The 23076-nt window shown below is 39.7% G+C and overlaps 1 protein-coding gene across 2 annotated transcripts in view; it reads right to left on the reverse strand.

The window, feature by feature from the left end:
- MAP3K5 (mitogen-activated protein kinase kinase kinase 5) overlaps window positions 1-23076 on the reverse strand; it is a 159124-nt gene that overhangs the window by 38908 nt on the left and 97140 nt on the right. For both annotated transcript variants that reach the window (XM_079780409.1, XM_079780408.1), the window contains 5 exons: window positions 21035-21142; window positions 16725-16774; window positions 14145-14240; window positions 12049-12130; window positions 6883-7016 (listed from right to left, as the gene is read on the reverse strand). In XM_079780409.1, coding sequence (XP_079636535.1) covers window positions 6883-7016; window positions 12049-12130; window positions 14145-14240; window positions 16725-16774; window positions 21035-21142 — 470 coding nt within the window. The remainder of the gene's footprint in view (window positions 1-6882; window positions 7017-12048; window positions 12131-14144; window positions 14241-16724; window positions 16775-21034; window positions 21143-23076) is intronic.

A 23076-nucleotide genomic window follows, 5' to 3' on the forward strand; every position in this document is an offset into this window, starting at 1 on the left:
TTTATTCCTAATAACATAAATTCTGTGAAGTTGAAGGCCTGGTAGGATCTGAGGGGAAATGTGCCAGGCACTTTTCTAAGCCTTTTGTATATATTAACTCATTTTTCACAACCACCCCATTAAGGCTATTAAGATGACCATTTTACAGATGAGGAAACTGATTCATAAAGAGGATGACTTATCTGCCCCAGATTGCAAAGCTAGTGACAGAATTAAGATTTGAACCCAGGAAAATAGAAATAAGCCACATAGCTTGCTGTCTCTAATATAACTTAGTATGGCCTCACTGGCCATAATTCCATTGGTCTCATAACAACGTATCTTTACTATTCCATTTATATGCCAAGTTTCCTTGAGCCCCTTGCTTTGAAATCCTCACATTACTGTGTTCACCAATCCTATATAATAAAATGCTAATATGCAAATAGACTGAATGACAGAATGATCGGTCATTATGATGCTCACTGACCACCAGGGAGCAGATGCTCAATGCAGGAGCTGCCCCCTGGTGGTCAGTGTGCTTCCACAGGGCAAGCACTGATCAGCCAGAAGCCCTGAGCCAGGCTCATGGCTGGCGATCACAGAGGCGGTGGCGGGAGCCTCTCCCGCCTCTATGGCAGCACTAAGGATGTTTGACTGCTGGCTTAGGCCCACTCCCCATCAGACATCCCCTGAGGGCTCATGGGCTGTGAGAGGGTACAGGCCGGGCTGAGCCCCCGCCCCCCCCCCCCAGTGCACAAATTTCGTGCACTGGGCCTCTAGTTCTATTATATCAGGCTTTAAAAAAAGTTCAATCCCAACCAAGTCTATACACTATACAGCTTTAAACCAGACTTCAACATCATGTACTTGGTATATGTTGTTTTATCAAATTATAAAATGAAAGTATTTCATATTTCTGGAACAGACAGAACAACTCTTTTGATGACGATTTGAGGAACTATAAAACTTGCAGACTCATAGTCTTGAAACCACTGTAGCTCTAATATAATTATTATACAAATAACTATGGCAAGATGTCAGCAATGATAAAGAGACTATCAAAACTATTCCCGAATTTTTTCCCCTGCTCTACAATGAAGGCTACAGGTGTGAAAGGCACTGACTACTAAGCCATATTAAGTACAAATGTGATGTATCATAACTTGCTTCAGTCCTACATGCAAGCAGAGCTCAGATCTTACTATGGTAAATCCATATAGGCAGGATGGATTTTTTTTTGAATGTCAATAACAAATATTAGAATTGGTTAGTACTGAATAATACTTTATTCATGAAGCTTTTCAGGATAAACTAAAGCAATATTAGATTACAAAAATCCAAACTTGTTTAATTTAAACAAACTTTTATAAGCTGTGAACTAATAATCAGAAAACTGCCAACAACAAACAATGACTTTTAGTCCTTTTATCTTCCTTTAGAATAGCTCTAGGAACTATCAAGGCAGCTATTAACCTGAGCCCTTTAACAGGATATCAGTGAAGAACACCACCATTTTGATAATTGCTTGAATGAGCTAACACAAGAAATACCAGTAAAAAATGTTACCAATAAGATGCTTAGGTAATGACTCTTAACTATGAAGATTGCTCTTGATATGCATGAAATAAATTAGTGGCAAATATTGGCCTTATTGTACAGGTTTATCAAGATGACAATATGATCTTAATCAAGTGACTCAGTTTGTGATGAACCAAAGGTTTCCATCTCCTGACCCTCTATTGAAAATCAATTACGATTGTTTAAATTTAAGATCCTGGAGAAACAAACATATGCCACCCCCTTACCTCCTCATTAGGTAACCAAAGGATAGCTCAAAAATTACAATAATAATCAGGATTCATCCTAGTTAGGAATAAGAATTCTTCTCCAATGTGGAAATGACTATTAACACCCAGCAATTCTCACTAAGTGTAAGTGAAAGTATAAGTGCCAAGCGCTGTATGAGCACAAAATTATAATTTGTTCAGGTCAATAAACTATGCTTATCTATGGGACTTATAAGGAAATCCTATTTATTTTCAATTAGCTGTAACAATGGAAAGAAGAAATGATATAGATCAGAGATGCTTACATATATTCTGCTTTGAAAAGTTATTAATCTACTAGAGGCCCAGTGCACAAAATTTGTAAACTCAGAGTGGGGGCGTCCCCTCAGCCTGGCCTGCACCCTCTCACAGTCCAGGAGCCCTCAAAGGATGTCCAGCTGATGGTTTAGGCCCGCTCTCCCTTGGACATCCTTAGCACTGCCGAGAAGGCAGGAGAGGCTCCCGCCCCCACAGCTGTGCTAGCCAGCTATGAGTCCAGCTTCTGGCCTAGCAGTGCTCCCCATGTGGGAGCACACTGACCACCAGGGGGCAGCTCCCTGGTGGTCAGTGTGCAACATAGTGACCAGTCATTCCGCCGTTGGGTTGATTTGCATATTAGCCTTTTATTAGATAGGATATTGTCTCCAGAGCACCTACTCTGAGTCAAATTCCCACTACAACCATCTAAACCAGTGGTTCCCACATTGGATGGACATTTGCATCCCTTGGTAGGCCTTTAAAAAATATCATAGGCCCAACCCAGAATTTTGGGGTAGGACCCGAGTATCAGTATTTTTACAAGTTCCCCAATTAGCTCTAATATACAGCTGGGGAGAGAATAACTGATCTAAATAAATAGCTCAGGGGTGTCTAGACTGTTAGAGGAAGAAGCCAACCTGAGATTAACAACTAGCTGGGACTATAATAGTGTACTTCCTCTATCTCACTCTTACTACACTCTGATTCTCTAACAAAGTGTTTATAGAGTGTGAAGGAAACACACAAGATACTTTTTGTTGCTATGATCCTTCATTACAGATGGCAATGTTTAGTATGCTGGATCATGCATTATTCACACCCATCCTACTACTTCAGTAATTATCCTAACTGCTATCTTTTAAAATGCAACATCAAAACCTCTCCAGGGCACATAGATGGAAACACCCTTGTGTGTTGCATCTCACAATAATATGATAGACTTTACTGTAATCTTCTTTTTTAAAAAAATATATTTTATTCATTTTTTGACAGAGAGGAAGGGAGAGGGATAGAGAGTTAGAAACATCGATGAGAGAGAAACATTGATCAGCTGCCTCCTGCACACCCCCCGCTGGAGATGTGCCTGCAAAGCAAGGTACATGTCCTTGACCAGAATCGAACCTGGGACCCTTCAGTCCACAGGCCAATACTCTATCCACTGAGCCAAACCGGTTAGGGCTGTAATCTTTTATTGATAACAAGCAGATGCCCTGTACCAGGTGCTCAAGAGAAGGGCCTATCATGCATGTTCTGAACAGCCCACATTACGCCAAATGCACTGTTACAAAACACGACCTTGCTGCTGTTGGTGTGCTTTGTGCGCACAGTGGCAGTTGAATAAACTTATGTTACAAAGATGATTTTAAAAGTGGCTTTCTTCCAAGTACCTACTTACTAGTATATTCATCTGGGGGTAGAAGGGGAGGGGAAGTTGCTAAAGATCAGTGAGTTTGCTGTAGCAATTTGATAGTGACAACCCCTTATTATTTCAAAATATACTCTATGCATATATTACTTAGGAACCATTAGGAATATTTACCAAAAATTTTAATATGACAAATTGACACATATTATTCTGGGTATTTAATGAATAAGTTCTATCACCGTTTTAAGAATTCATAAATATATCTCAAAGAGGAAACTCTGCAACAATAGCATAGAAAACATGAAACCATGCGTGGCAGACAGCAACAGCTGTGTGCCTAGCGAGCATCTGTTCTTCCTCTTTCTATTATTTTGTCTGGAGAAGCAAATGGTCAGCTAAAAAGCTATTGAGTTCCTGAGCCTCCCTTGTAGTAAGGGGTGGTTACTTTTGGTAAAAGTATGCTGGATATTTCTGGAAAAGTTTATCTTCCTTTTTCTTCTTCCTGCCAGGAATGTGGATCTGGAGGCTGGAGGCAGAGAGGTCACCTGTGCAAGTCACACCCTAAAGATGGAGAGGCAGAGAGAGACGTGGGAGCTGGGACACAGGTTTCATGTGTCTTTTTCAGCCTGGGGTAGTTAGAGAAGGCTTGTCTGATGGCTTAGAATTTGAACTGAGAACTAAATGATAAAATGAGGCAATCCTGCTGAGTTTTGGGGAATGAACCTTGGTGTGCTTGATGGGTAGGGAGAGGTCAGAGTGGCTCTAGTAGAGGAGGTGAGGCCACAGAGGGAGGCAGATGTCTATGCTGAGGGTTCTGGTTTTATGCTGGTTACAATTGAAGGGTGTTTATTTTTTAAAGAGTTTGGAAATGATTTCTTTTTCTTTTCTTTTTTTTAAATATATTTTTATTGGTTTCAGAGAGAAAGGGAGAGGGAGAGACAGAAATATCAATGATGAGAGAGAATCATTGATCAGCTGCCTTCTGCACGCCCCCTACTGGGGATCAAACCCGCAACCCGGGCATATGCCCTTGACTGGAATCGAACCCGGCACCTTTCATTCTGCAGGCCGATGCTCTATCCACTCGGCCAAACCAGCTAGGGTACAATTGAAGGGTTTTAAGAGGTAGTGACAAGATGTGATTTCAACTTCAGAAAGATCTCTCTGGCTTCTCTGAGGAGGGATGGAGTTGGGGTGGAGGACACAGTGAACGCAGAGCCTAGTTACAAGGTATTTGCAGTCGGGAGTCTGGATGGGAGACCTGGAGGCCTAGAGTTGTGACGGGAGTGGAAAAATTCAGAATAGACTGCAGGGGTTGAGACAATAGTACAACTTGCTGATGGAATTGATGCAAAGTGAGAGAGAGAGATAGGAATCCAAATGAATCCTAGGTTTTAGCCTGAACAGCTGGATAGATGGGGTAATCTTAACTGAGACATGGAATACTTCAAAGTAGAGTACATTTGGGTTTGGTAAAAACCCATGGTTCAGCTTTGACCATCTTAACCCGGAAGTGCCTTTTAGACTTCCAAGTGGAGAGGCTGAGAAGACAGATGACCCAGGAAGCTTAAGAGAGTGTCCTTTCTAAAGAAAACTGGACATGTGACCCTAGCACTATGGACACAGAAAAGTGGACTCGAGGAAGCCTAAGTAAGTCCATGATGCAGCCCGGCATTCAAGTCTGGCCAAATAAGGACTTTAGTAACACTGGACTCAATCCAATCCTTTCTCTTTCAGAGTGTGAATGCACAACACATGGAAAATGTATACAGTTTTTGTGGGAGCAGTATCTTATGGAAAGAAGACACAACAAAAGCCACTAGGGCAGCAGAAATCATGAGATTGGGAGGAGGTAATTAGTGGTTGGAGAAGCCAATGGCAGAATAGAACACTAGAGCCAGGAGCAACAGAAAATCCTGTTACCAGTGCTGTTTCTCCCCTGAACAACTTTCTTGTTTTTAAAAAAAGTCCCCACTATGTGTGGTTCATACCATTCCTTCAAAAACTTCTCCTGTTCTTTTCTCTCTCTTTTCCTTCTGTTATTCCCACTAGGCAGGCATGTGTTATACCTCTTGTAGTTGTCCCACAGTCGTGGGTATTCTGTCCTCTCTTTTTCAGTCCTAGCTTTTCAGTTTTAGAATAGTCTACTGACATAGCCTCAAGCATAGAGATTGAGCTAGGCATCCACCCCATCAAATGCATTCTTCATTTCTGTTACTGGTTTATCGCTAGTATGTCTATTTGGTTCTCTCGTAGGATTTCCACCTCTCTGCTGGCATTGCCACCTGTTCTTACATGCTGCCTACTTTATCCAGGAGAGCCCTTAGCATATTCATCATAACTGTTTTACATTCCTGGTCTGATTATTCCAACATCATGGCCATATCTGAGACGGTTCTGATCCTGGCTCTGTCTCTTCAAACTGTGCCTTTTGCCTTTTAGTATGCTTTGTAATTTTTGTTGAAAGCCAGGTATGGTGTAACAGGTAAAGGAACTCTCGGAGGGGAAGCATTCTAGTATTTTAGTGAGCCTGTGCCACTGGGCTGTGAACTGCACCAGTGCTTCTCAGTCCACCCCAAACCCTTTAGGTGGGCCAGGATGGCTAGAAAGGGCTGGAGTTGGGCATTTCCCTTCTCCCAGGTTGGTTAGGCTCTGATAACACCCCAATAGGCGAGGCCCTGGTAAAAAATGTTTTCTCCTCAGGGCAGGCCTTGCTAAGAACAGAATGCTCTGGTGTATTTCACAATGATTCCTTTCCCCCAACCCCTCTCAGAAGTGTGAGGGGATTTTCTTCTGCATGTACTGTGAGGACCTAGTGGTGCTCCAGAAGGCAAAACTCACAACAGTGTGGGTCTCCTCTATGACTGTCTCTCCAATCTGGGAGGCAGCGGCTTGTCCTGTGATCTTACTTCTCTGATGACTCAACACGCAGAATTGTTTGAGTTAGTCATTTAAAAAAAACTGATTTCTAACATTTATAAGCCAGCAAATTTAACATTAATATCGACAACTAACCCTTAAGAAGAGCTGCTGATTTCTCAGTGTGTTTGGCTTTCTATCTGTTGTTAAGATGGAGTGACGACTTCCAACCTCCTTTAACTGCTGGACTGGGAACTGGAACCTCTGCTTTGAACAGCTTCAGGTAGTGCTGGTTCCCCACGTACCCCGATAACAAACCACCGCTCTCTGACAAAACCTGGGCCCAACACACACTGGGCCATTCTTCTTCCCACTCTTTTTAAGAGTCCTGTCCCTGTTACCTCAGAGATGCTGTCCTTTCCCACCAGTCTTATAACTGAATCACTGAATGATGCAGCAGCTTAACCTCACAGGGAGCTCATTAAAACCACAGAGTTCTCAGACAGCGTTTCACCAAAATATTCTCTAAAAGGCTACACACAACCCCAAATACCTTAGGAAACAGCTCTTTATTAACCACCATTACTATACCTGCTATCTCTCTCTGGGATTTCCTTAATGGCGATTCTGACTTGGTTGCTCAGGTCTCGACCTGCATAGACTATCCCGTAAGTGCCTTTTCCTAAAACGACTCTGTCACCATTTTCGTCATATTCATAGTCATACTACAAAAGGAAAAATGGAGAGAGAATATGGAAACATTAGTTGCATTCTACATTTTGAACATCAACTTTTTCCAAGAGCATTTTTCCTTATTTCAGCAGATGGATATACAAGGGAAACAATAAGATGAAATTCGAAAAAAGCAGCTTTAAGAACCAAAAAATAGACATTCGCAATATAAACCAGATTGTGTGCTCACAGCTGGTACAAATACAGTGGGGACTGTGTATTTAAATCCGTAAGAGTTTTTTCAAAAGCCCACTTGGATTCTTTTACCCACTAAATCCTGTTTTTCACTGACTCCAGAGATAAGCATGATTAGTATCAATACCTATCACATCTAATTAATCTTTCTTTTGTTTTTCAGCTTCTGGTGCTATTAAGGCATTTCACACTCTACCAGGAGAATAAAACCACCGAAAGGCTTTGGGTAAGAAGAAAAATTTGAGGTCTTACTGGTTTGCCTGGCCCATAAAGGACAGAGAGTGACCTACGCGGTGGTCAGAAAAAGTAGAACAGAGCTGGGCCAAGAGCCAAGGGAAGGCAGGGTACGTTAACTGACAAAAATGGAGAAAAAGAGGAGCAGCGGGGAAAGGAATGTTTTTTTTTTTTTAAAAAAAAAGGTAGAATTACACTGCTTATGTATTTTGCATTTTATTTCTATGGCAATAGGCTAGCAAATCGGGTTGTTGCTAAGGGAAACGGCTGCATTTTGAAGCAACGATGGGAATACTTCTGGAATCATCCCTCTATTGTTGCCCGCCCAGACCAATCTAAACTGGAGCTGGAAAGAGAATCAGCATAGGAAGGTAAATGGCAAAGTGGTGATTCACGTAGTCCTTGCATGGTCAAGGGACCGAGAGTAAAGCAACGTTCGAAAAAGCCATGCACTTCCCTCTGTGCTTAATCACATTAACGGAGCGGTCACCTCAAAGACCCAAATAGTACCCTCGTTAATTTTCAGTATCGCCTTCTTAATAAAGAAATATGAAAAACAGAAATAACTATTAATAATATCAATAGAATGCTAAAAATGCTGCAGGTACACATATCAGGTTTGATTGATCTCTCCTCCCGCAGATCTTGACTCAACTGTCACCTTGTCAGGGAGCCTTCCCTGGCTGCCTTGTCTGAAACTGCACACCCCATTACACTGTCACTTCCTAATTCCTTCCTTGCTTTTTCTCCAAACATACGACAAATTTTACTTATTCGTGTTGCTTATTGTTCACTAGAATGTAAGCTCAATGAGGGATTTTCCTCTGTTGTTCTCTGCTGTGTCCCCAGCACCTAGAACAGTGCCTACCACATGGTAGGTGTCCAGTAAATATTTGAGTGAATTGATGAGATACAATTGGACCCACAAATGTGGTGTGACAATTATCTTAAGCTGAATGAAACCATCTAAATAAGTATCAGCTGCAGAAAAACCCTTATCTAAACTTCTTGTGCTGACTTAAGCAAAGCCTCTTGAAAATACAGCTGCCATAACCTCTCTCTGGGAGGTTTAGGGCCACTCATCCCTGGATGAGAAATGACAAAGGCAAAACCTTTCCAAAAGTTTCTGTACCTTCCACTTGCTTCTACTTAGTTTCCAGCCATGTGCTTTCTTCCCCTTGAAGTCCTATTAAGGATTTTTCTTGGTAAAATAAACAAACTCTTAACTCTAGCTGTTCAGGAGCCACTTCTTTGTATGTTCCCATATACACGAATAGACTTTATCTTTTCTCCTGTTAGTGTGTCTTTTGTCAGTTAATTTGCAGGTCCCCACCAGTGAACCTAAGTTGGTAGAGGAAAAACTTTCCTTCTGCCAACAGAATGAATGATTGAGTAACAAATTGACACTCATATCATACAACACTCGAAGTGACATATTTTCTCAGACAGAGTGGTAACTGGGTATTGAGCTTTAGATACGAACAAAAATAGAAAAAGGATGCTGAAGAAACTTGATGATTCCAAATTGATTTAAATGAATTCTAAACTATAATTCACTGTTTGTGAGGCAAATCATCAGGAAAGGAGATGATAAGGTGTTTCATCATCCTGCAGATGTTTGAGTCAAAGGAAAACCTTCCTTTTATCTTGCTTGTCCCCACTGCATCCCCAAAGGGGTCACCTTTCCCTTTATGCTCACTATGTATAAACAGGTGCACAGGGCCAGCTGCTATGACTGTCTCAGGCTTGTTTCAATCATAAGCTCATTTTGATAAAACAGTGAGGTAAAAATGCAGAAAAAGAAGGATGTTGGGGGAAAAGAGAGAGAAGAAAGGAGGGGGAGAGAGAGCGAGAAGAGGGACAGATGGAAAGAGAATATATCTATGTGTTTGGGAGAGGAGAGAAGAGGGAGACACAACATATTTTGTATTGAGCACCAGAAGTACCTCAGTCATTTTTTTTCCCAAGGAAATAAGAAAAGGAGATGAAAAGAGAATGGGTTGATAATGGCTGGATTATGGTATTCAGCTTGATTATGGTATTCATTCTTTCATTGATTTAACATTGATTAAACAACCTTCAAGCCAATTTACCAGCATTTATTCTGCCCCCTTCAATCCATAGCCCCCTACCCTCAGTTTGAGATATTGTTTAAAGAACTCTGGTTTTGTCATACCCACCCCCAGCTTCAAACTTTTTAAAGCCTTCTGACTGTACTTCTGCTTGGATACCCGGTACCAAGTGAGACCATGTGATTAAAACAGGTAGAATCTTGGCCAGTTGGCTCACTTGGTTGGAGTGTTATTCCGTGTACCAAAGGGTTGTGAGTTCGATTCCCAAGTCAGGACACCTACCTAGATTGCAGGTTTGATCCCCATTTAGGGTGTGTACTGGAGAAACATCGACAGCCTATCGATGTTTCTCTCTCTCTCAAAAACATATCCTCAGGTGAAAATTACTTCAAAAAAGGGGGCTAGAGCCATGATCTAGCCTTGCGATGTTAAGAGTTCGGTGCAGACTACAATGCGATCAGAAGAGCTAGGGCAGGGGAGTGAGTAAAAATGTTATGAGAGTAGAGCAAAGTGAGAAGAAGTGTTGAAACTGATTCAAAGAAAAAAAATTACACGAATTGGATCTCAAAAAATTAGGATGCAGCCAATCAAGTGGGACAGAGCAGAAAAAGCATGTGGAGTTGGGCATCTGTAGGTCAAACCCAAAAACAGGCTGTCTGGAAAACAGAAAAAGAATTTGGCACTGCCGTACTGTAGGGTGCAAAGGAAAGGGTAAGTTATAGCCAGACAGTTAAGAACATCGTTATAATTAGGGGAGTCACAGGATTAAATCCACACGAGAGATCTGTCTGCTGATGACAGAGACAGTTTATTGACAGAGGAGAGAGATCAGGCCACGTGGGAGATGATAAAGACCTGAGATGGGGGAGTGACAGATGAAATGAAGGGGCTGGAGGAAAGACTGGGTGTGGGGGTGAGACAGGCTGGAGTGGCAGTTTCTCTGAGATATCTGGCTTGGGTTACTGGGCAGATGTCCTGCTCTTAGAGAAGCTATGGATGGCTGGGAGAACAAATATGGGGACCACAGTTGATAAGTGTTAGAACCCTTATGATTAACTGTAATCTAATCAATGATGACTGTATTCAATTGTTCAGTGATTTCAATATAAACTTACTAATACAGTAAATTATTTACAATATGGGTTCATCACCCTTCCATGTCAAAATACAGCCTTGAGTCAAAAAACATGGCTTGGAATCAAAAGAAGTTGTTTCTCTTTCTGTTTAAAAATAGAAAAGTCCTCCCAAAGTGATATTGAGCTATATTTGAAAAACCTTGTACAGTTTGTACTAATCTTGAAAATTATAAAATACTTGAGCTAAGAAAGGCTATTTAAGATCTTCTTGTTCAACTCTCATTTAAGGAATGAGATCATCTTAGCCCAGTGGGAGTATAAATTTTGTCCAAAGTAATAGAACTGGCTGTTGGCAAAGTTAAAACCCGAACTCAAGGCTCCTGTCCCCAGCATGGGGATCTCACGAGTGCCAGGCATGCTCAGCGGGGGCTCTGACCATGACCCAAAGAGGCTAAATCTCTCCCACAATGGGACTGCTTCAAAGAAAGCTTACTGTTCAAATCAGAAATAAAAGCAAATATTAACTTGGGTTTTGAATGAAAAGTTTTCAAACATTAAAAATTCTAAGGATTAGCTTCAATTTTGTGGCTTACAGAACCACATTAATAGCTAATATTTGCTGAATGTTGACACCACTCTAAGTGAAGTTAAAAACATCAAAAAATGTCTAACTTTTCCAACATTTTAATTTTGTTTTGGGCCCAGGGACCTAAAAGGCTTCAGGAATTATATTGAAACAATTTAAATTCTATCTCAAATTGAAGTAAAGATCAGATAACAATTATTCAGCATAAAAATCTTAATCAGCAAACTCACCTTTCCTGTTTACAGTGTAAGGAATGGGAAGTGGAGGAATTATTTTTGGTATGTCATTTACAGGCTGAAGTTCGAGTTTAGTTTACAGTAATGAAATTAACTCATTTTAACAAAATATTTAGAATACTGAAAAATAATTTTAATTAAGAAGGTCGAAAACATCTAAGAAATGTAATGAAAGATATAATGAAATTATCATAAATTGTGAAAAAATATAAATTAAGGCTGTTTACTAACTCATATGGTGAAGGTGCCCTGGCCATGAAGGGCACTGAGTGAGGGGAGGGCCAAGGCAGAGCTCACGGTCTTCACAGCCCAGAACATCACAGGGTCCTTTCACGAACGTTATGCTGATGGAACACCCACCAAGAGAATGCCAGCAACCTCAAGAGTTGTGGCATGATGGCAAACCAAGCCAAAATGCTTAAGACAAGTATGTGTGAATTTACTGTATAGACTATCCAGATCGCTGGGAATACTGCAGAAGCCATTCTACGTCACAGATCTGAAAATTTTCGATGGAATGCAAAGGATTGAAGTCATATACCCCTCCCCCATAACACTCTCCTTTCCTCAGTAAAGCATAAAATAGTTCACTTTTTAAAATTAGTCATGGAAACCTTAGGCATTACCTCCAGGGAGTCACCTTCACAGTCTCCTTCCTCCACGCCTCTCCCCTTCTCTTCGGTAATGGTATTCACCATTTCAAAAAACCTACGATGAAAGTTGGAATGTGGTCACTCGTAATACATGAAACAAGTATGTTCCAAAGTGATTTCAGAGTAAAAAAAAAATAGGAGCTAAGAATGTCAGGCAATAAACAAACCATCAGTGTCAGAGTGAAAAATATGATTTTTCAATAAGAAAACACAGGTTGGTAGGCTCTTCCAGAAATTTCCAACCTCATGCCCCACTTCATGTACAGAGTAATGTATATATAGTATAGAATTAGAACAGTGAGGCTAGACAAGGTCATAGAAATGACAAGGTTAGGAAAGTGGACTTGGATATCAGACCAAGATTGCTAATGTTTGTATGATTAAGCTCCTCCAACTCTGAGACTCATCCCTTAATTATAAAATGGGGAATATACTTATCAGTCTCTTAGGTTGTTGTGAAGATGACTTGAGGTATACATGTAAAGTGCTTACTTAGCATAGTGCACTCATTATAATGAGCTATTATTGTTTTGCTGCTGTTGATATTTTATTTAAATGGGACATAAAATAATACCCATATTCTAGAATAGTGTCTCTAAATTCTGAAGTGGCTATTTGATACAGTGTTGGCCACTACAACATTTGATCTCAGTGACTCAAATCTTCTGCCTGAGCACCTCAATATTATACACACACGGCCCCATAAACACAGCCTGCAAAACACTAATGTGAACCAGGAGCAGGCGAGGCGAGCTTATATGTTTGTGACAGAAGCCACCTCTCTGTTGGTGACATTTTCTTCAGGAACTCTTCTTATAAAGTTTTCTTTTTTCTGGAGGCCAACCCAGAGCCAAGAAAAATAATAATAACAAGCGAGAAACAGATTTGCCCCGTGGAACACTAGCTGTGCTATCCGTTCCAAGGGGATGCGAATGGTGTGCAGACATACAGTGAGGGAGGCTCTATGAACAGGTACTGTGAGAGCTGATGCTCTCATGGGCAGGTCGTGCTGTGCACTGCCAGCCCAAAGGAAGAACAGGTTACCTACCAGATAGAACCTTTCTTCTATCTCTGTACCAATGAGATAACAGAAAATATACATTGGTCTGCTCCCAGGTCCTGGCACAGAGCTCCTAAAACCCGTGTAGTTTTCTAAGTGATAAGAACACAGCAGGCATCGCTTGTTCTCATATTTGGTCTTGGACCCCCATCCCTGGCACAGGGCTCCTAAAACCCTTGAGCAACCCCTAAGTGATAAGAGAAATAGCAGCATCTTTTGTTTTAGCAAGACTTTGCTTGGGCACCTGGATGGGGGCTGGTCACAAGAAAGAACAAGCCATAATTAGGAACTTGGGCTCTCAGCTTCACCTTCCATCCTCCATAGAGGGAGACGGGAGCTAAAAATAATGATTGATCATGTCTATGTGATAAAGCCTCCATGAAACTCCCATAGTACAGGGTTCAAGGAGCGTCCAGACTAGCAAATACATTGCTGCCAGGAAGGTAACCCACTGCAACTCCATGGGGACAGATGTTCCTGTGCTTTGGGACCCTCCTGGACCTTGCCCTACGTATCTTTTCATCTAGCTATTCATCTGTTCCCGGTATCATATCCTTCCATTAAACTGGTAAACATAATCAAATGCAAGCAGGGGCCATTAGAACCTCTGACCTACAGCCAGTTGGTCAGAAGCTCAGGTAAGATAACCTGGGCTTGCAACTGGCATCTACAGTGGGGGCAGAAAGTCTCGTGGGACTGAGCCTTTAACCTGTGGGATCAGACACTATCTCTAGGCAGATATTGTTAGAAATGAGTTAAATTGTAGAATACTCAGCTGGTGTCACAGAGAATAGCTTGTTGGTGATCAGAAATGTCAGAAATAAAGTAATTTATTAAAGGGAATCCCCAAAATTCTGATAAACATACCACATAATAATAAAATATTAGCCCAAATGAAATATTTACATAGCCATGAATAATTTTCAGAAGCTATATGTTCACTCATTAATTGAAAATAATGATCACCCAAGCACAATCTTTTTTACACAAACCCATGACTAATACGTACTTTTTACAATGAAGTTCGGTACAGAAATAGATTTGGAAATCATCAGAATTGTGAAGCACATAAAGAAAACAGCATCGTTCTTCAAACTTAGAAATACTGAAACAAACAGAGAGAATTATTCAGGGAAATCCCAATACTTCAGGAACTGTCATGAAAAATAAATACCTTTTTTTTATCTGGTCCCAATTATAAAATCAATGTTGTTTATGACAAAAAGTTAAAAATAGTACTTTAAAAAGCAGTATTTCCTGTACCACAATACTAAAATTATTGAATTTTCTGAGAATTGTCTTCCTCCTCATGTCTGTAGACAGAGTTGCTCTAAGGTTTGGTTGCTCTAAGGTTTGGTTGCTCTAAGGTTTGGTTGCTCTAAGGTTTGGGTGCTCTAAGGTTTGGTCCCTCCACCTCAGCGTGAGAAAGGTGTCCTGCCGTCCTGCCGTCTGCAGCGCTGATCCGTGCCGGGAGGACAAGCCTAAGTGTCCACGGGCTGACTGAGCTTGGTGCTCGGTTCTCTGAGATCTACAGAACAACAAAATGCTTCCAAAGCTAGAAGGGCAATGTGTGGAGGCAGGGAAAGCACCTCCTTAGTTGTAGAGATTTTATAGGAAGGAAGCAACTATGGAACATCACTTGATTTGGACTAAGCAAGTGGTTTACTTCACAGCAATTAGAACAGTTTTGAGATTACCGGTCAGGCCATGCTGTTTTACACCAAGGGTTGGCAAATATATTCTGTAATGGGCCAGAGAGTAAATATTTCAGGTTTTGTGGGCCAAATTACTCAATTTTGCTGTTGGAGCAGACTTAGACAATACACAATGAACAAAGCTGAGTTCCAATAAAACTTTATTTACAAAAACAGGTGGTGGGCCATATTTGGCCTGGGGGTGTAGTTTGCTAATCCTTATTTTATGCCTTTGCATCTGCTGTTCCTTCAGTTTAGAATGCACATTATTTTTTACTTTTAAAAGAAATTCTACTCATCATTTAAGACCAAACTTAGACCTTACTCCCTTCCTTACTTCTATCTTAAACAGAAAGACTTTTCTTTTTGCACCTCTTTTCTTTGAATATAGTTCTATCATTGCTCATCTCACTCTGCATTATCACCAGTTGTGAAGTGTCTGTTCTCCTGCTGGACCTAGAGCTCTTAGAGAGTAGAGTTGAGGTCTTAGTTTTTGTATTCTTATGGAATAGAACTCAACATTTGACACACAACTGGTTCTCAATAAATGCCCGTTGACTGAGCTGAGAAAGTTCTGAGGTGATGTAAGACAAACTGCTGAAGTAGTTGGATTTTCTTCTATAACTTGTCATCTCTTTATAGAGGAGAAAACCCAGAAGAGTTAGCTCTCTTTGAAGTCACACACTGGAACTCACATTTCCCAATATATAAGCCAGCAGTAGCCTCATGTAAGCATTCTGTGTATAAGTGTAAACCACAACAAAGGTTATGTAGGGATGCCATGCCTAGTTAAAGAAAACTAATTCATTGGAAAGTAGATATGATAAAGTGAAATGTATGTTTACCATACTAAGTGGATTGCTTAAAAGTGCAGCTATAAAAACGAGTGTTTTACTAATGACCTGTTTTAAAAATTAAATATTAAGAGTATAAAGCTTTAGTTGAGAAGGCATGTATTGGAAAGATATATAATGAGTCAATCCACAATCTTGCATGTTTCTCTTCAGATCATTCATAAGGTAACAGGTGGCATTACCAGGCAAACTCCAATTACCAGTTCATGTTCCAACAAAACCAATTACTATTATGCCAAAAGCAACAGGGTATTGCATATGTGGCCTTCAGATACTCCCCCACCCCCACCCCGCCACATTTCTATTATGTGTGGAGAAAAAGTAGTAATCACAACTAATTTGGTGTAAAATTCCCAAGAGTTGGTCTAGCATGAGTTTCTATAGCACAAGCATTTAAACATTTAATTGGTGGCTCTTCATTCTGAAAAAAACAAACCAAAACCAAAACAACCTCATTTCTAAATCCCAGGAAATGGCATTTCCTGAGCCAACGGCATTATGATGCAATGTCAGAACTGAGCCAAAGTGAAGTGAGTCACTCTAATCTCCGAACACTTCATTGATGGTAACCTCAGAAAAAGTTAAAAAAAAAATGAATTCCCTATAACCACACCCCATTAGTATGAGCTATGGGACACAATCTGGTAGAAGATGTTTTGGATCCATTAAGGAGAGATTAGTTTCTGGCATACCTAAAGACCAGAAAACCATCCTATAACATAAACTTAGACCACCTAGACAGAACTCACATAGCTCACTTTTATCTATACCTTGATTCTGACCCACAGATCACATTTACCCCTCAGTCATCATATTTTAAGTTAGTGTCAAGCACAGAGTCAGTTCAACTAACTGTGAAAGTTTTTGTTGCAAATCTTTTAGTAATGGAGATAGTGAGTCTAAAGAAGGTTGAGCATTTCATTAATAGAAGGATTGCTGAGGTTCTTTGCATTTTTAAATCATGACTAGAAGTCCTATTCAAGACAGTCATATTCTAGAAAAATGTCTTCCAAGAAAATGAAATACACTAAGGAGACTTACCTCACTCCCCTGATGGAAGAAGCACTGAAGTTCCACTCATGTATACCATTCTAGAATATAAGGAAAGAACAAAAAGTGTTCAGTAATCCAAGTAGTAATTTTGTTTTATTCTTTTAAAATAAGATACACAGAGTAATTTTTCCTCATGTATAATTCTTCACAAACAAATTACAGTGGAACCTTAGTTCTCGAACTTAATTCAGTCTGGAAGCCTGTTTTTGAAATGATTTATTTAAAAACCAAATCATTTTTCCCATTAGAAATAATGTAAATTGAATTAATTCAGTCCAGACTCCAAATTATTCCATTTTAACCTTTACTTATATTCAGTGCTGTCTAATGCACTGTTTAATCTGTAAATAAAACACTTTTTTCTTAAATTTATCGGACCATCCCCTACTAGCCTCACATGAATCACTTTTAGCACTTGTTCCAGGGGTGTCTTTCAGGAGGTCAGCATGCAGAATCTTCACGTTTTCACATACCATTGCTTCTGTTGATTATCCAAATCAACAACAATTTTTCTACCGCTTCAATTGCCTGTGATTGTTGTTTTGTGAGCACTTTCATACCCTTAGCAAACATCAGCACTCTTGTTGGCCAAGAATCTTTAAAATTGTGCTGTCTATTTTGCCAGCAACAAAAGCAAAAAAATCAGGAAAATATTCACAGCACAATTTCCTGAGATGTTAACAATGCAAGGTTTAGTGATAGACTGACTCATATTTGGGCATTTTCTTCTTTGTCGCCTGGGAGACGCTTTTTGTCATGTTGTCACCCGAGAGATGCTTTTTGTCATGCTGAGGTGTCAGCATGGAAAGGTTGTTGGGTCAAGAACCAAAGTTTTGTTCAACAACTAGTTATTTGCTGGGATCATGTAACTTAAAATAAAAATAGACTGTCAAGCCTGAAGTAGATTTCCTAAGAAACTAGTTTCAATGCACATCAATCAGGTCACGGGGATGTGACCTGAATTACCACAGAGCAAACGTTGCTGTGTACGAAGCCCAGAAAAGGCAGAGGCCATCGAAAGGGACTCCTGGAATGTGGTTCTCTTAACCAGAGTGCACGGGGAGTTAAAATAAAATAGCAGCCTGCAGCTTCAGCTGGTAATTTGGAAATTGCTTCTAAATCCCGTTGGCCTCAGGTGACCTAAGCATATGCGACTCAGGAGCTGCAGCTGTTAACCTGCACACCACCTGCACACAAGGCAGCCTTAGACATACAGCCTGCACCTCAGTTTCGTTCTAAGGCTACCCCAGGATCAGGAGGCGGGGTTGAGTGCAGAGCTGATAGGCAGCCTGCAAACCTGCAATTGAACACAGCAACTGACGAACGCCAACAAGACGGCACTGGTAAAACCTATCTTCCATCAGCCCTGCTCTGGGAGCAGCCACGGAGAGATTTCCCAGGTTGATGGGGCTGGTTTTAGAGGAAAGGAGCACAGCATTTCAGAATGTTAGGTTCCTGAAAGGTTCAAGTGCTGCCAGGGAACTTGTCCTTTCAGTGGAGTAAAGAGCGAGATGCAGGGATCTGGAATAAGGCCTCTCTCCACCTCCCTTGCTAGTGGACTCTCCACATGGAGGCGCTGGTGAGTCACAGAGCCAACAGGTGAGGTAAAAGGCTCCAGGGCCCGTCTGGGAATCAGGGGGAAAGGGACACCAGAGGCAGAGCTGGAGTGCTATTTAACACCAACAAGTCCCAAACCAACACTCAACCTTATTTAATCAGCACCAGCACTATTTTCTAGGAACTGCTTGGCCTCAGATCCTGTGCCCCAGCTAGGGCAAGAACAGGAACTAGGAATTAATATTGAGGTAAGGTGGCAGGAATTATATTCTGTGAGACATTATTGGTGCCCTGGGCAATGGCCCTTCCCTCTCTTCTTTGCTAACAAAATATGAATTTTGTTCAGGCTCAGGTGACAATGCTTAGGGACAGTGAAACTGATTAGTCTACACCAGCCATGGTAAGTCCATTTCCCTTGCTGGTGGCTGGTTTAGGCATGGTCACCTGATGCAACTTTTTGCATAAGGAAAGAGCCTGACCCTTCTCCTTTGGATGTGGTCTGTGTTAAGGGATGCTAGAGCTGCTATTAAGACCATGAGTGAAAAACCAAGAGCCTGCAGAAAAGCCAACTCAGAATTCTGACAATGTCACGCCACTGAAATCGGCCCCAGAATGAACCCGCCTCAGAAGTTCTTGTAATGTGAGATAACATTTCCTTATTACTTAAGCCACTTTTAGTGGGAGGTTTTGTAGTTAAAAGTATCTTTGAGGGATGAGAACACCATATCATCAAAATCTATAGTCCTAGGTAAACATATTCCCCTCATAAATTCCTAGATCTTCTCAGAATGGCCATGGGCTGGAGCTGGAGTGAGGTCAGCACATCCTACTCCATTGGGTCCTTGTTGTCTGAGGAGCCATCAGAGAGGATGGGAGTGCTTAATCCCCAAACCTAAACGGGGTGGGGCGGGGGGTCTAAATAACAAGCATTTTAAGTATCTTGCAAAAAACTTCTCTGTTCCTCAATCTAGGTTTTTCTTTCATGGTCACGTGCAGACTTTCTTCAAGTACTAACTTCAAATACTAACTTACTTACTTAAGCAGTAACCATCTATTGAACAAAGGGAGAACAATTAAAATATTGGAATTTCAATTAATTTTGCCCCTGAATGTAGAGTAACTCTCGGAGAGTCCCTGAACTCTTGGGAATTCAGGTAAATGATCTTAAAGTTTTTAAAGTTGCAAAATGAGGTTAAATACTAGCTCATGTAACTGTTCATTCCAGAGTCAGAATGAAAACATTGAGAGAGGAAGTAACAAAATAAATATGATAGATGAAAAGCAACATTCTCTGTTATTCTACTTCTAGAAAAAAAATTTTAAACATTCCACAACAATCCATTTCCTGCTTAACATAAGATGTATTAAACCTGTTGCTTATCTATTATTTATAGTTATTACAGTTGCTTTAAACTAACAATAATAACAAAGTGATCTTATTTTTATTGCTTGTCCTCATTTCAATTGTAGCACTTCTGTTTTTAAAAACAGAGAAAATGGCAGTGCTAACGAATGGATAAAACTAGGGTTTGCAAAGAAATTGGCAGATTCAAAACAGAAACTAAATGATTTAAGAAAGCTTAAATTTTTGAACAAGAAGAATTTTTAGCACTAAAGGTAACAGGAAATGAGCAATATGCAAATGCAGAAATTCTTCTTGATCAAAAGATAAGAAAAGACAATTGACAATAAATCTTTAACCCTTCATGCATTCACTTCTACCCTAATATGTTTAGTTCTTAGCATAACATAAAAACTGTCTCTACAATTGTTGCAAAACATAAGCGAATCAATACAAGGCTAACTTTACTGAATGAAGAACCTCCAGAAAGGAAAAATAATGACCACAAGCCAGAAATAGTACTCATTTTCCAAAAATCTTTGGTTTACTTTCTGTTCTTTTTCTGTCTCCCAAATACTTCTGGCTCTCCACTCATTTTCCGGGGCCTTGCTAATTGCTAATTCCTTTAGCCCCATTCTGTTTCCAAGTGTCCTTGGACAACCTTGCTCTTTCCAATCAAGCCTTTGAAAAATCTCCTCTTCCAGATAATAATGCTTACCTCTCCTAACCTCTTTTAGTTTTTGTGGTTTCAACTGGGTGACCACTCTACTTCTGCTATATGATATATATCCATATACTTTAAAATAATGTGAATAAAACAATGGACACTTTAAAACAATGTTATCAACATGTAAACAGTTTTACTAGTTAGTATTAATTTTGTTTCTGGTCACTTACACTTGGAATAATGCCATCATGGCTGCTATAGATATGAACTTTCAATAACTCCTTCCCTGGGTTTGATTAATTTGCTAGAGAGATTACAGAACGCAGAAAAACATTTTATTTACTAGATTATTGGATTATTCTAAAAGGATATCACTCAGGAAGAGCCAGATGGAAGAGATGAATAGGGTAAGGCATGTGGGACGGGTCATGGAGTTCCCGTGCCCTCTCTAGGCGGCCACTCTGCCCACATCTCCATGTGTTCCCCAATCTGGAAGCTCTTTGAACCATGTCCTTATGGGTTTTTATAGCAGCTCCATTACAGTCATGATTGATTAAATCACTGGCCAATGGTGGTTGATTCAACCAGCAGCCCCTCCCCTAGCATAAATACATTTTATAATATAATCAAGCTATTTCTTCTTAACTAACGTAAATTTTGCTGGAACATATAATTGCTGAAAGGGTATAGTCCTTCACTATTAATACTCATCTTAATAATTGCACAATTTACCTCGTCATCAGGAAGCACGTGCCAAATAGATATTGTCTTTTCCTCAACTTCATTGTTGATAGATAAATACGAAGGCTGATAGATTTTGGTTGGTTCTAATATTAATACCTTGAAAACATAAAACAAAATAAATTAATATTAGTGACTTAGGATTCAAACCATGTAGAGCTGACATAACAACAAGGCACTGATTATCGGATGAAGTTCTGGGTCCACCGCTAGGATAAACCATTTAAAGGTCTGACTATTGCCATTCTATGAGTCTTTTGAGTATCTTATGGTATTATACAACTATCATAGGTTCCAAAATAATACGTCACCTTTTATTTCTAAAAAACTTGGAAATAAATTTCTGAAGACCATATATTTGTTTGGCTATCCCCAATCAATCTACTGATAGTACTTTTTAAAAGCTTTTATGTATTATTTAATACATACTCTATTTCTATAAATGTAAATGTGCCAAAGAAAGGCAGCAATGTGGTAAAACAAATAATTCTGTACAAGGAAAGGAAAAGACTCCATTTATAGAATGTCGCATACTTCAGGTTTTCTGCTGCCACACCTATGATCAAGATGTACGGTTTTCATACCCATGTAAATGGACTGAGAAATTATTTTGGTTATTATTGAAAGAGTTTACATATAAATCAAAGAAATGGAGATAGCTGTATGAAATAAACATGTTTCACACTGACTTCAAGATACAACTGATATCTTTAATAATGATGTATTTATAACCTTGTGATAAAAAAAAGAGAAAAATAAAACTTGCTCTTGTTTTGGAGCTATATGAGGGGTATGTGATAAGTGAGTTGAAAATCTCCATTGAAGGAGTGCATGATGTATTACATTATTACTAATATTTCTTTTTAGGAGCAAATAACATTAAAATACTATACATGCCCTTATTTCAAAGGTGCTGCAATTATTATCTATTTCACACAGATATTTAAAGGCACGTGCCTAGCTCAATTTTCCTATGCAGACTTAAGTAGGAATGTTAAAAATAATAAAAAATAAAGTTAAATGCTTAACTAGCAGAGAAACTGGAATAGTTCTTTCTGCTCCACTGCTTAAAACTCAAGATAATTGCCTTTTTAGAAACGATCTTGTATCAAGCAAGGTTTCCCAAATAAAAGTGAAAGAAAAATCCTGCAGAAGGCTCTGTTAAGCAGGAATTCACAATACATTCTAACCTAAAGTGCAGCCTCGACAGAAATCCGGGTCAGAAATTAACTCAGCCATACACTACAAACCCACTGTACTTATTTTACAATAAACTTACCATAATAAAATTTAAGTTAAAGTACAGGGAACTAGAGAAAGGGGATTAGAAAAACAAAATTTTCTTTATGCTTTACTATAAAACTGTAAGGGCATAAAGAATTCTTGGTCAGGCTCTAGTTATGAAAATAAGATAGGATATACCATAAATAAACACAGAGTAAGAGCCCAGAGGGGAATATATTCTGACTCAGGAACATACCAGGTAAATCAAGGTCCAAATTCCAATCAACAGAGTTAAGTGGTACTGGTTAATAATGAAAATAAATTTTCAATCTAAGCTTTACAGAAATAGTGCTCTCCAATCTGAGTATCCTAGTGCTTGTGAAATGAAAGGAATAATATGGAATAAAAGCTGGGTTCCCATCCCAAAATAGCATCAAAATCACTGCACTGATAAATGAGAACATACCTCGTTCCCTAATTACATGGGCACATTATTTAACATTTAGAAAAGCACAGCACTAGGTTCTCTTATGTCTTCTTAAATTGTGTTTATTGTCTCACAATATTTCTAACAAATAAAATCTGAATTATGTGTTCCTGCCTTGAGACAGGGAATAAACACTGGTTGCAATTATCATCATCTAACATTTGTTAAGCCCTTTGATCTGCCCTGGAAATGACAAAATATGAGGGATTTGTAGCATACATTTTGTAGGTCACAGAAAAGTTGAGAAAAGACCCCTCCCCCCCAAAAAGAGGCAATTTGATAAAACCATCATAATTCAACTCAGTCCATAGTATAAACAATT

Source organism: Cnephaeus nilssonii (assembly GCF_951640355.1).
Source record: "Cnephaeus nilssonii genome assembly, chromosome: 9".
NCBI lineage: Eukaryota > Metazoa > Chordata > Mammalia > Chiroptera > Vespertilionidae > Cnephaeus > Cnephaeus nilssonii.